The sequence below is a fragment of the Silurus aristotelis genome (assembly GCF_946808225.1).
Source record: "Silurus aristotelis genome assembly, chromosome: 5".
Classification (NCBI taxonomy): Eukaryota; Metazoa; Chordata; class Actinopteri; order Siluriformes; family Siluridae; genus Silurus; species Silurus aristotelis.
The window spans coordinates 35,118,797-35,131,296 of record NC_139578.1 but is presented as its reverse complement, the minus strand read 5'-3'; the positions used below and the strand labels follow the sequence as shown (position 1 = coordinate 35,131,296).

Sequence of the window (12,500 nt, the reverse complement as noted above, 5' to 3'; positions counted from 1 at the left end):
GCATGAATACTTGTGGAAGGTGCTGGAAAGCTTTGGGTTTAACCCTGGTTTTTTTTAGCCATGATCAGGGTGCTGTACAGTGAAATTGAGAGTGTACTGAGGGTTATTGGTGGTTTATGTGCTACTTTTAAAGAGTACAGAGGGATCAGGCAGGGCTGTTCACTGTCAGGAATGCTGTACACTCTTGCAATCAAACCTCTTTTAATCAAGCTAAGGAGTTATTTTTCTGGTTTTAATATTTCACGGGCCAATGCTTCACTTTAACTGTCAGCATATGCAGATGACTTGGCAGTGATGGTGGGATCCCAGTCTGACATAGATGTTTTAACTGATGTTTTAGGAAGCTTTCAAATTTTATCATCAGCAAAAGTGAACTGGGGAAAAAGTGAAGCAGTTTTAGTTGGGGGGTAGGGAGGTGGGGAGCCGACACTCCCTAGAGGTTTGGTGTGGAAAAAAGGAGGTTTTAAGTACTTGGGTGTCTACCTGGGGATTTAAATAAAAACTGGAAAGGCACTTTAGAGCAAATCAAGGGCAGACTGAGCAGGTGGAAGTGGCTGGTTCGAAAGATGTCCTACAGGGGGCGAACGCTGGTGATAAACAACCTGGCAGCATCGTTCTTTGTGGCACAAGCTGGTGTGTGTTCTCCATCTGCCCAAGGAGGAAGGGGGGGCAAGGTCTGGTCCATCTCGCCAGCAGAACAGCCTTTCGCCTCCAGTTTATCCAGAGACTCCTAACCGGGCCCAGGAACCTGTTATGGAGGACAGCAGCCAGTGGACTTTTGCACATAGCAGGAGGACTGGGGCTGGACAGCACTTTGTTTTAAATGGACACAAGCACACTGAATATTAATGGATTACCAGTCTTTTACTGTGGACTTTTAAAAATATGGACTTTTAAAAAAAAAAAGGATAAAGGGCTGCGGAACACTACACTGGCTGCTGGAGGAGCCCCTGGTCAAAGGGAGATGGCTGGACATCTCCGGTGCGACCACCCCCACACTGTCCAGAGCCTTGATCTCCTCAAGGATCGTCACACTCCATGAGCTGGTGAATGTCGCAGGGACAGACCTGTCACGAGGGGAGGACCTGGCTGCACGTAGGAGCTGCACCAGCTCCTACACCGATGGAGGTCTGCACTAACAGCAGAGGAGCGTGTTCAGCTGAAGGACTATAAAATCGGCAAGAGCGGTCCTGCAGAAGAGGAAGCCTTTCCCCAGTTGGACATCGCTTCTGACCTTGACGGATGTGGTGGCCCCCTCCTGGAGTGCAGGGGTGAAGGGGAGATGAACTTTGGGACTGTGACGGGGAAACTGCTCTACAGGGCGTGTGTTAAGGTTTTAAACAAGAAAAAACTGAGTGAGAGGGTGGACACCCAGTGGAGAAGTGTTTTTGGTTTTAACAATTATATTATACCAAAATGGAGACACTGTATTACCTAAAAAACCACCATTACCTAAAAAAGCTGCCGACCTCCAGTGGAGGATTTTACACTGCATTATCTCTGTGAACTCTTTTATTTCTGTTTTAAACCCTGATGTTTTACAAGACTGTCCGTTCTCTTCACAGAGAGAAACTGTTACACTGCTTCAGATTACAGTCACTTTTTGAGTTTTTAAAACGTATTTTAAGTTCCTTTAATGTGACTTTTACTCTACAGTGTTTTATTCTGGGTTTTAAGTACATTAGGAGAAACGGGTTTATGTGTCAGTTGATAAATTTTATTTTTGAGTATGTAGATGTTTGAGTGTGTGGTGTTGTGAAGAAGCTTTTTGTTCCTTAAAAGAAAAAGAATTGTACTTTGCACCAGAGCTCGGCTAAACAATTACACCAACCCCATCTTTTAATGGTCATTGTCTTGTTTTATTGATGTCTATTGAATGTTATTTATTTATTTATTTATCCATTTTATTTGACTATTTATCTATTTATTTGACTTTAATTACCCGATACCATCCAGAACATAACGTGACTTATGCTGAGTCTTATGTTAAATAAAGGAGTGTAAAAGTCTCTCTCTCTCTCTCTCTCTCTCTCTCTCTCTCTCTCTCTCTCTCTCTCTCTCTCTCTGTGTCTAGTTAAACATGCTCCTGAGGTTCCAGTGATCACTGTTCCTGCCCCTCTTCCCTCCATGGATCTTCCCACTTCATCCTGGTCTGCCTCTGGATGATGTTCTCTTCGTTTGGAGGCGACTCTGTACAGCTGCTGATGTTTCTCATCAACACCATGGGGAGCCATGAAATTCTGGAGTAAAAATGGGAGCTTTGAGGATGGATTTGGACTGTAGTTAATATCAGTCTGCTACACTGTGTTACAAACAGCTGGTGAGCCTCTTCTGAATATTATTAACTCCTCACTATATTTAGGTCACATCCCTAAACCCCTCAAGTTAGCAGTTATTAAGCCCCTCATTAAGAAAAAATAAATTTGGATGCAAACACTATCAATTACAGACCCATTTTAAATCTCCCATTTATGTCTAAGACCAAGGCTTCATCTCACTGTTAGTTTTACTGGATCTTAGTGCTGCATTCAACACTATAGATCACGATCTTCTCCTAGATCACTTACAATATTACATCAGCATTCAGGGACAGGCATGAAGCTGGTTTAAATCCTACCTGTCTGATCGTTACCATTTTTTAGACTTAAATGGAGAGTTATCCAGGCTAATGCTAGTAAATTATGGTGTGCCACAAGATTCAGTTCTAGGACCCTTGCTTTTCACAATATACATGCTTCCCTTAGGAAATATTATTAGAAGGCATGGAATTAGCTTCCACTGTTACGCTGATGATACCCAGCTATATATCTCATCTAAACCAGGCGATACACTCAATTGACTCGGATAACTGAGTGTGTTGAAGAAATAAAAGACTGGATGACGCATAACTTTCTACTACTAAATTCTAATAAGACGGAGATTTTGCTCATCGGCCCAAAAACTAGTACACAGAAGCTCCAGCATCTCAACCTGCATTTAGACGGATGTTCTGTAACCACTAGTTCAACAGTAAAAGACCTGGGAGTTATTTTAGAGCAACTTGTCTTTCAAAAATCACATCAACCAAGTTACAAAAACAGCTTCTTCCACCTTAGAAATATTTCTACTCTAAGAAATATGTTGTCTATATCCGATGCAGAGAAGCTCGTCCATGCGTTCATGACCTACAGACTGGACTACTGTAATGCATTACTAGGTGGATGTCCTACATCATTAATAAACAAGCTTCAGTTAGTTCAGAATGCAGCAGACAAAGTTCTCACAAGGTCGAGAAAATATGATCATATAACCCCCAATCTTCTCATCCCTACACTGGCTACCTGTTAAGTTTCAAATCCACTACAAACTACTGCTTCTTACCTACAAAACACTAAATGGTTTATGTCCATGTATCTCTCCAGTCTTCTAACACGCTACAATCCGTCATGCTCCCTGAGATCTCAAAACTCTGGGCTTCTAGTAGTTCCTAGAATAGCAAAGTCCACTAAAGGTGGTAGAGCATTTTCACATTTAGCTCCTAAACTTTGGGTTAGGGTTAGGGTTAGGGTTTAAAGGCTCTGGCATGGAGATGCTGGTGTTGGATCTGTGATGATCTCAAATGTTGAGCTATTTTATGAGTTGCTCAGTAGCTCCTAGTTTTATAACCACAAATGACTGTAAATACATAAGACTGTGTGGCCACTTCCAACTCCACCACCATCATCAAGTTTGCTGACGACACTGTTGTGGTGGGTCTGATCTCCAACAACGATGCCTACCTACATTAGGTTAAAAAACTGGAGAGATGGTGCCAGGAGAACAACCTTCTCCTGAATGTCAGCAAGACTAAGGAGTTGATCGTGGACTTTAGCACAAAGCAGGAGCGGTCATACCAACCGCTAAGCATCAGCGGGACTCCAGTGGAGAGAGTGGACAGTTTCCGGTATCTAGGTGTTCACATCACACAGGACCTGTCTTGGTCCTGTCATACCAACACCCTGGTGAAGAAGGCCCTGCAGTGTCTGTACCATCTGAGATGCTTAAGGGACTTTAAACTACCCTCTCAGGTGCTAAAGACTTTCTACATCTGCACCATTGAGAGCGTTCTGACAGGTAGCATCACTTCCTGGTTCGGGAACAGCACCATGCAGGACAGGTGAGCCCTCCAGAGGGTGGTGCGGTCAGCTGAACGTACCATCCACACCGAGCTCCCTAACCTGCAGGACATCTACAACACGCAGTGCCGGACCAGAGCTAGGAAGATTATGAAGGACCTCAGCCATCCCAATCATGGACTCTTTTCTTTGTTGCATTCAGGGAAACGCTCCCGCAAACACAGAGAGAATGAGGAGGAGCTTCTTCCCGCAGGCCATTCAGAGTTTAAACCAGGAAACACCCAGGATCTAAAAGCTGGATCTAAAAGCTGGTCACTCTCTCTCCATCATCACACTTCTGCAAATATTTTTATTTTTCTTTCTTTTCGCACTACAACACTTTAAACCCTGGACAGTCACTTTAACTGTGGACTTGCACGGCACAGTGCACTTTATACCACACCATACCGCACATGTTCACTTATACCACACTATACCACACACGTTCACTTTAAGGACAATCACATCAACCACTGTTGTATATTTCTTGTCTTGATGGAGTGTAGCTGTTTCTTGGAATGAATCCTCGCCGACACTGATATATCTTTGTAAATAAAGTTTTTATTTAACACAGACATTCAGCATCTTCACGAGCCTCCTGGATCAGCTCGGGCCGCCGTATCGATGAATCGACGACAAACCTCGAATCATAGCTCCAGACATGTTAAATACCTTTGCCCGATCTCTGGGTCCGCCTCTTAATGTATATGACCTAATTTCGCAACAATGTTTAACATAAAGAGAACTCTGTCTTTGTCCAGACTAAATGTATCCTAGATGTATGGAGCTCCCTTTCCCAGATCATTCATCTTAATTATCTAATGAACGGGTCAGAGGTCATCTCCCAAAAGGACATGCATCCTGAATCATATTCTATACTTTGACTCATACTGATTTAAGGATGACAGTCTCATTTTCCCAGGCATGGCTCTAAACACTATGCCTTTCATATATTGGCTTTAACGAGAAACATCTGGTCTGCCTCCAGCAACACAGAACAAAGCCGAACACAGATACTATACCACCTTATGTGATTACTGTCTACTGTACATAAACATACCCTGTATATAAAAATTGTTCCTATTTTTCCTATATATCTTTATCTCTATATATTTTTATATTTTACATATTTTATTGTTTTTATTTACCCCCCCCCCCCCATTCCCTCATGCCGGACAAATCGTAAAAAGCATTTCACTGCATGTCATACTCTGTATGTATGTGTATGTGACACTAAAATTTTATTTGATTTGATTAGATTGATTTGATAAAAGACTGTAGAAAGAACATCACTCATAATCACACACTCCAGTGCTCATGTTACACTCTGCAGTGTTCTGTATTGTTTAAAGACTATAATCACACTCTTGAGGTCACCCAAATGAGGATGAGGTTCTGCTTTTGAGTCTGGTTCCTCTGGTAGCCAGGCAAGCACCTACCAGTAGGGGTGTGATTGGCTAACTATCCCAAGACTTTTTAAGCAGGCACTGGGCAAGAGGCCTCGAAATGTGGGCCCTGTGTTGAAAGCACATGGGATATAGTGCCGCTTTGTTTGGTTGTGTTTGAATTCGCCCTAGAGGAGGTAGGCCAAGTTTGTTGCTTTGGTTTGGTTAATTTGTTTATTTAAAAGGATTTATTTTAATTGGATGGTAAAATTGTTTTTATTTATTTAGATGCAGAAAAATTGAGCAATGCTGACTGTGTATGTTGACAGCTGCTGTTGTGGGTAAATATATGGGCTTTGTCTTATTTGTTTAAATAAAATGGCATAAAAGGTCTTATTTGTATCTCTTTGGGAATGTTTTGATTTAGATCTGGATAAATGTTTGAACATTAACTGATTGTTATATCTGCTATCTGCCAATAAAGGTAAATTTAATGTTTTAATTAAATAAGTGTGCAGTTGGTAACCATGGTTTTAAATGTTTAGTGTTTTAGTGTCCTGGGCAAATGTCTGACGAATATGTTTATGTATGTTCATTATATTTCATCTGTCATGAGATACTGAAATATTGTAACTTGTAAAGCGTCCTTGAGCTTGGGAAAGGCGCTATAGAAATTAAACTTATTATTATATGATGTTTTGTTAATTTGTTTTTCTGTTTTAGATTTGTCAATTGCTGTTTCTCCCGTGTTGTTTTTGTATGGTCCCCTGGTTGGCTGGTCTCAGGAGTGTCCTGCATGGTGGCATTTTATTCTTAAATATTTAAATTATTTTCACTGATTTCTTTAACATCAGCTCAACTGCATCATCAGTGTGGTTCCTCTTGAACTTCACTTTATTTACTTTTAAAAATCTGATGAGAAATTTACAGATGGAAACTTTAATCTTTGCATAAATCAGTACACAAATACAAGTTCTACATGAGCAGTTGTAAACAGGCTCGGTGATGTCACTTCCTGTTTCCTTTCTCTAGCGCCAAAGTGAACTGTAATGCCGACACTGAGAGCTGGCTCAGAGCGCCCTCTGGAGGCTGTAATGGAGCAAAACATTATTTTAGACTAATACACACACACACACACACCCCAATTTAATAATATTTAATACATTTCCCAGGTCACGTTATCATTACAAAAACAGAATTCTACAGGACATGTAAAATATTCATCTCATTAATACAGGAAATATATTCTTCAGTAAAAAAAACAGAGTAGATCTGAGAAGGTAGAAAGTCCATTACAGTGAATTCCACACCATCACCTTCCAGAGGAGAGAGAGAACATTTCCAGAGTCCAACTAACATCATTAACACACTGCTGAACATCTGTCTTGAAAACATCAGCATTTACAGGAGAAGTCTGAGTAATGGCTGTGCTTTTATGTGAGATAGGAATAATGATGATGAGGAGGAAATGTTTAGGTCTGAAGCTTCTGATTGGCTCATGTAGAAGTTTGCAGTGTGTTTACTGTAATATTTATTACACCCACATCTTCAAATGAGTTCTCTGTGGTTTAAAGAAGTCTCTGGAACACGTCTGAACAGATTTACAGAGAAGGGGGTAGTTTTTAAAGTGTCCTGAGAAGCAGAGAAAGTACCTCTGGAGACTCACTTTAGTTCCTACAACTGGTATCTGACTTCAGTTCAGTTTTTCACTGACATACAATCAGAAAGGGCTGTAATTTTACTCCAGAAAGCTGGACTGAGGTACAAGAGATTTATTAGAGGGCACAGATTGGGATTATCCTTAGAATTAAGATTGGGATTAGGATTGCTCATTATTCTACACACAGTTTATCAACTGTCTAGATTCTAGAGTCTAGATTTATCTGCTCCTTACAAGCGGTCCTGAAGACCACCACACCATCATCATTCATTCATTTACCTTCAGGAAGAGTTTTGTGAATTTTCCTCTAGGATGTATAAAGTGATGTGTCTAAACCAGTCACACCCACCCACCCACCCACCCACCCACCCACCCACACACCCACACACACACACACACACACACACACACACACACACACACACACACACTCTTAGGGGAAATTTTGTGTAGCCAAAATGGTGAATGTAGAGGAAGCCTAGGTGAAGACCGGGGAAGTCAGTGAGGGTGCGTTAAATAAGTTACTAAAACACAGCCATTGTATTTTCCTTCTCAGAGTGTGTTGCCCACAGACAGGTTTGAGGAACGGGAACGCAGCGGCAGAAAGTTAGCATCCCCACTACTTCCTGTGCTCCCACAAGCACCTGCTTCTGCATCCTGATCTTCCACAGTGATGTCGTCAGGGAGAGGTGGGGCGCCAGGATCGCCAGGTTTGGGAAGGCTGGATGTGGTTGTTAGACTGGCGATGCCGCTGACAGATACGCAGTCCTGCCCCCTTTGACGATTCCCTGCAATCGAGAAGTTCATAGAACTGCTCATCACAGAGGAGGTGGGACTTCGTTCCCCATCAGGGTGGAGACAAACAGTGGAGCACTTATCATAATCATAGAAGTCTGCCTTTGAGAGGTTGTTAGTGGCTCCAGGTGCGTCCTTCATAGAGGAGCTGGACACGACTGCTGCAGAAACACACAACTCGTCATCAGCGTAAAGACTCAGAGTAGATTCTGGATTGAAGAGTAAATGTGTTGCTGTGTATGTTAGCGCTACCTCGGAGTGCCTCGATCTTCTCGTTCTTGCAGCGCTGCACCTCATCTGTGATCTTGGTGATGATGAAATTGAGTGTTCGGCAGCGCTGGATTGACTCGATCAGCGTGTCCAGGCCTCGCGGATGCTCAGCGATGAGGTCGAGTAATTTCCCTGCACGTTTTCCTCGTGTGCTCCTACAGCTGATCTCCTCAGTGTCCTCTCGTGTCAGGATCTTCTTTGAGCGAAGGTAATCATAGTGTCTCTCTGCAATCAGCTTCTCCACAAGATATGGACGAAGAGACTCCAAAGCCTGAAAGAAGCAGAAAAACAAGACTTTATGGAAAGAAATCTCAAAAATAATTCATAATACGAGCAACTCCACTTTTCTCTTAAGATCTCAGGAAACTCAGCTGTGTCTCATCTGCATTCAGGTCACAGAGAAGCTTCACGCTGAGCTTGAACTGAAAACCATCTTCACAAAACACCCAAAATATCATAAGGCCTTTGCACTGATTTTTACACACCCACACACACACTAACTAATAAAAAAAAAATATATATATATATATACACACACACACACACACATATATATACCGTATTTTTCGGACTATAAGCTGCTACTTTTTTCCCAAGTTTTTAACCCCTGGGTTTTTCCCGGTTTCACAAACTTCAAGCCAAAAAACTGAACCCCATAACATTTAGACCCATGAAATTTCCGAACGAAAAAAACGCACTTCACCTGTGTTCTGAGCTGCACGGCTTCGGGAGAAAAACTTCCACCGGTGGCCACGACGATGACAAAAGATAAACTCCCCAGAGAAATACAGTGGTACCCTGACCTACGAGTTTAATTGGTTCCGTGGAGGAGCTCGTATTTTAATTTGCTCACACATCAAATCAGTTTTCCACATTGAAAATACTTAAAATGGCATTAATCCGTTCCAACCCTCAAAATGACCCTGTTTTTATGTTTCATGTTATTAAATTGGAAAATACATTTCTAAATAACAAATCCTGTATAAAAACATAATAAAAGAGAATGTAAAGATATAATAAGGTTTTATTCAGTGTATTTTCCTTGGAGATGAGACGACTTGAGCTAACGAAAGCGCCGGTGGGAGGGAGGGTGTGTGTGTGTGTGTGTGTGGGGAGGGGGGTAGAGGCGATAAGCGGAGGCGGAGGGAAAACTTATTTTTTTTTACTATCACTCCTGTACACTACGTATCCCTAAACTTTAACATTTTTACTTTTTCTTTTTTGTTTTCGTCACAGTCTTCGCTTTCTGGCTTCGCTTCGCCATCTAGCAGTGGCGTCTCGAGCTCGTACCTCAAGATTTTGCTCGCGTAACAAAGCAAAAAAATCGACGGGGTGACGACACGTACCTCGGAAAACTTGTACATTAATGCACTCGTAGGTCAAGGTACCACTGCAGTTGTGAAAGGAAGGAGGAAGATAGTGAACAATGACTTTCTTGGTAGCTACTGTTTAGATACGAGCCGTTGTAACGCGTTGAGTCTGGGTGAAGGGAGAGCTCGCTAACTCCAGTTACAGAACTCATATAAGCACAGACAGCTTTCCAAAACTCGTGCTTTTTTTTCTTCTTGGCAACAGCGTTATGGGTTAGTCAAAGAAACTTAGAAATGAGCATCAGAAAATAATGAGCACATAATCCTCAGTCTCCACACACACACACACACACACACACGCACACACACGCACACACACGCACACACACGCACACACACGCACACACACGCACACACACACACACACACACACGCAGTAATACCGGAAGAATGCAGTGACGTGCTGTTCCCAAAATGCCGCTCTGCTCTTAAGGGAGCCACAACATATTTCACCCGTTACACCGTGTAACAGACACTGTCTTTCGGTAAAGCCTGTGTAAAGTTCATTAGTGTAGACACCTGGTTATACACAGGTGCGGCTTATTCATGTTAAAAATAAAAATATCTGTAAAATTCAGTGGCTTATATAAGGGTGCGCTTTATAGTCCGGAAATTACGGTATATATATATATATATATATACAGTGAGGAAAATAAGTATTTGAACACCCTAAGAACCCTAAGTTCTTCCACTTAGAAATCATGGAGGGGTCTGAAAATGTCATCGTAGGTGCATGTCCACTGTGAGAGACATAATCTAAAAAAAAAAATCCAGAAATCACAATATATGATTTTTAAACTATTTATTTGTATGATACAGCTGCAAATAAGTATTTGAACACCTGTCTATCAGCTAGAATTCTGACCCTCAAAGACCTGTTAGTCTGCCTTTAAAATGTCCACCTCCACTACATTTATTATCCTAAATTAGATGCACCTGTTTGAGGTCGTTAGCTACATAAAGACACCTGTACACCCCATACAATCAGTAAGAATCCAACTACTAACATGGCCAAGACCAAAGAGCTGTCCAAAGACACTAGAGACAAAATTGTATACCTCCACAAGGCTGGAAAGGGCTACGGGGAAATTGCCAAGCAGCTTGGTGAAAAAAGGTCTACTGTTGGAGCAATCATTAGAAAATGGAAGAAGCTAAACATGACTGTCAATCTCCCTCGGACTGGGGCTCCATGCAAGATCTCACCTCGTGGGGTCTCAATGATCCTAAGGAAGGTGAGAAATCAACCCAGAACTACACGGGAGGAGCTGGTCAATGACCTAAAAAGAGCTGGGACCACCGTTTCCAAGGTTACTGTTGGTAATACACTAAGACGTCATGGTTTGAAATCATGCATGGCACGGAAGGTTCCCCTGCTTAAACCAGCACATGTCCAGGCACGTCTTAAGTTTGCCAATGACCATTTGGATGATCCAGAGGAGTCATGGAAGAAAGTCATGTGGTCAGATGAGACCAAAATAGAACTTTTGGGTCATAATTCCACTAAACGTGTTTGGAGGAAGAAGAATGATGAGTACCATCTCAAGAACACCATCTCTACTGTGAAGCATGGGGGTGGTAGCATCATGCTTTGGGGGTGTTTTTCTGCACATGGGACAGGGCGACTGCACTGTATTAAGGAGAGGATGACCGGGGCCATGTATTGCGAGATTTTGTGGAACAACCTCCTTCCCTCAGTTAGAGCATTGAAGATGGGTCGAGGCTGGGTCTTCCAACATGACAATGACCCGAAGCACACAGCCAGGATAACCAAGGAGTGACTCTGTAAGAAGCATATCAAGGTTCTGGCATGGCCTAGCCAGTCTCCAGACCTAAACCCAATAGAGAATCTTTGGAGGAAGCTCAAACTCCGTGTTTCTCAGCGACAGGCCAGAAACCTGACTGATCTAGAGAAGATCTGTGTGGAGGAGTGGGCCAAAATCCCTCCTGCAGTGTGTGCAAACCTGGTGAAAAACTACAGGAAACGTTTGACCTCTGTAATTGCAAACAAAGGCTCCTGTACCAAATATTAACATTGACTTTCTTAGGTGTTCAAATACTTATTTGCAGCTGTATCATACAAATAAATAGTTAAAAAATCATACATTGTGATTTCTGGATTTTTTTTTAGATTATGTCTCTCACAGTGGACATGCACCTACGATGACAATTTCAGACCCTCCATGATTTCTAAGTGGGAGAACTTGCAAAATAGCAGGGTGTTCAAATACTTATTTTCCTCACTGTATATATATATACACACACACACACACACACACACACAGTTACATCCTCACACACTCATTATATATACACACAGTGGTGTGAAAAAGTGTTTGCCCCATCCTGATTTTTCTATTTATTTGCATGTTTTGTACACTTTAATGTTTCAGATCATCAGACTAATTTAAATATTAGTAAAAGAGAACACAAGTGAACACAACATGCAGTTTTTAAATGAACGTTTTTATTATAACTAAATCCAAAACTACATGGCCCTGTGTGAAAAAGTGTTTGCCCCCCTGTTAAAACTGTGGTTTATCACACCTGAGTTGAATTTCTCTCACCACACCCAGGCCTGATTACTGCCACACCTGTTCACAATCAAGAAATCTCTTAAATAGGACCTGCCTGATGAAGTGAAGGAGAACAAAAGATCCACAAAATATATCATGCAAAGGTCCAAAGAAATTCAGAAACAAATGAGAAAGAATGTAATTGAGATCCATCAGTCTGGAAAAGGTTCTAAAGCCGTTTCTAAAGCTTTGGGATTCCAGAGAACCACAGTGAGAGCCATTATTCACAAATCACAAAAACATGGAGCAGTGAAGAAGCTTCCCAGGAGTGACCGGCCGAACAAAATTACCCCAAGAGCACAGCGACGACTCAT

General features: G+C 41.9%; 1 protein-coding gene across 2 annotated transcripts in view; it reads right to left on the bottom strand.

Moving 5' to 3' along the window:
* Nucleotides 1-6,660: 6,660 nt before the first annotated feature.
* Nucleotides 6,661-12,500, bottom strand: part of bcl10 (BCL10 immune signaling adaptor) — a 13,749-nt gene continuing 7,909 nt past the window's right edge. The window contains exons 2-3 of one of the 2 annotated variants that reach the window (XM_083541034.1): nucleotides 8,226-8,514; nucleotides 6,661-8,134 (exon numbers count right to left, since the gene is read on the bottom strand). In XM_083541034.1, coding sequence (XP_083397160.1) covers nucleotides 7,731-8,134; nucleotides 8,226-8,514 — 693 coding nt within the window. In that variant the 3' untranslated portion in view covers nucleotides 6,661-7,730. The remainder of the gene's footprint in view (nucleotides 8,135-8,225; nucleotides 8,515-12,500) is intronic. The other variant, XM_083541033.1, reaches the window with a different exon arrangement.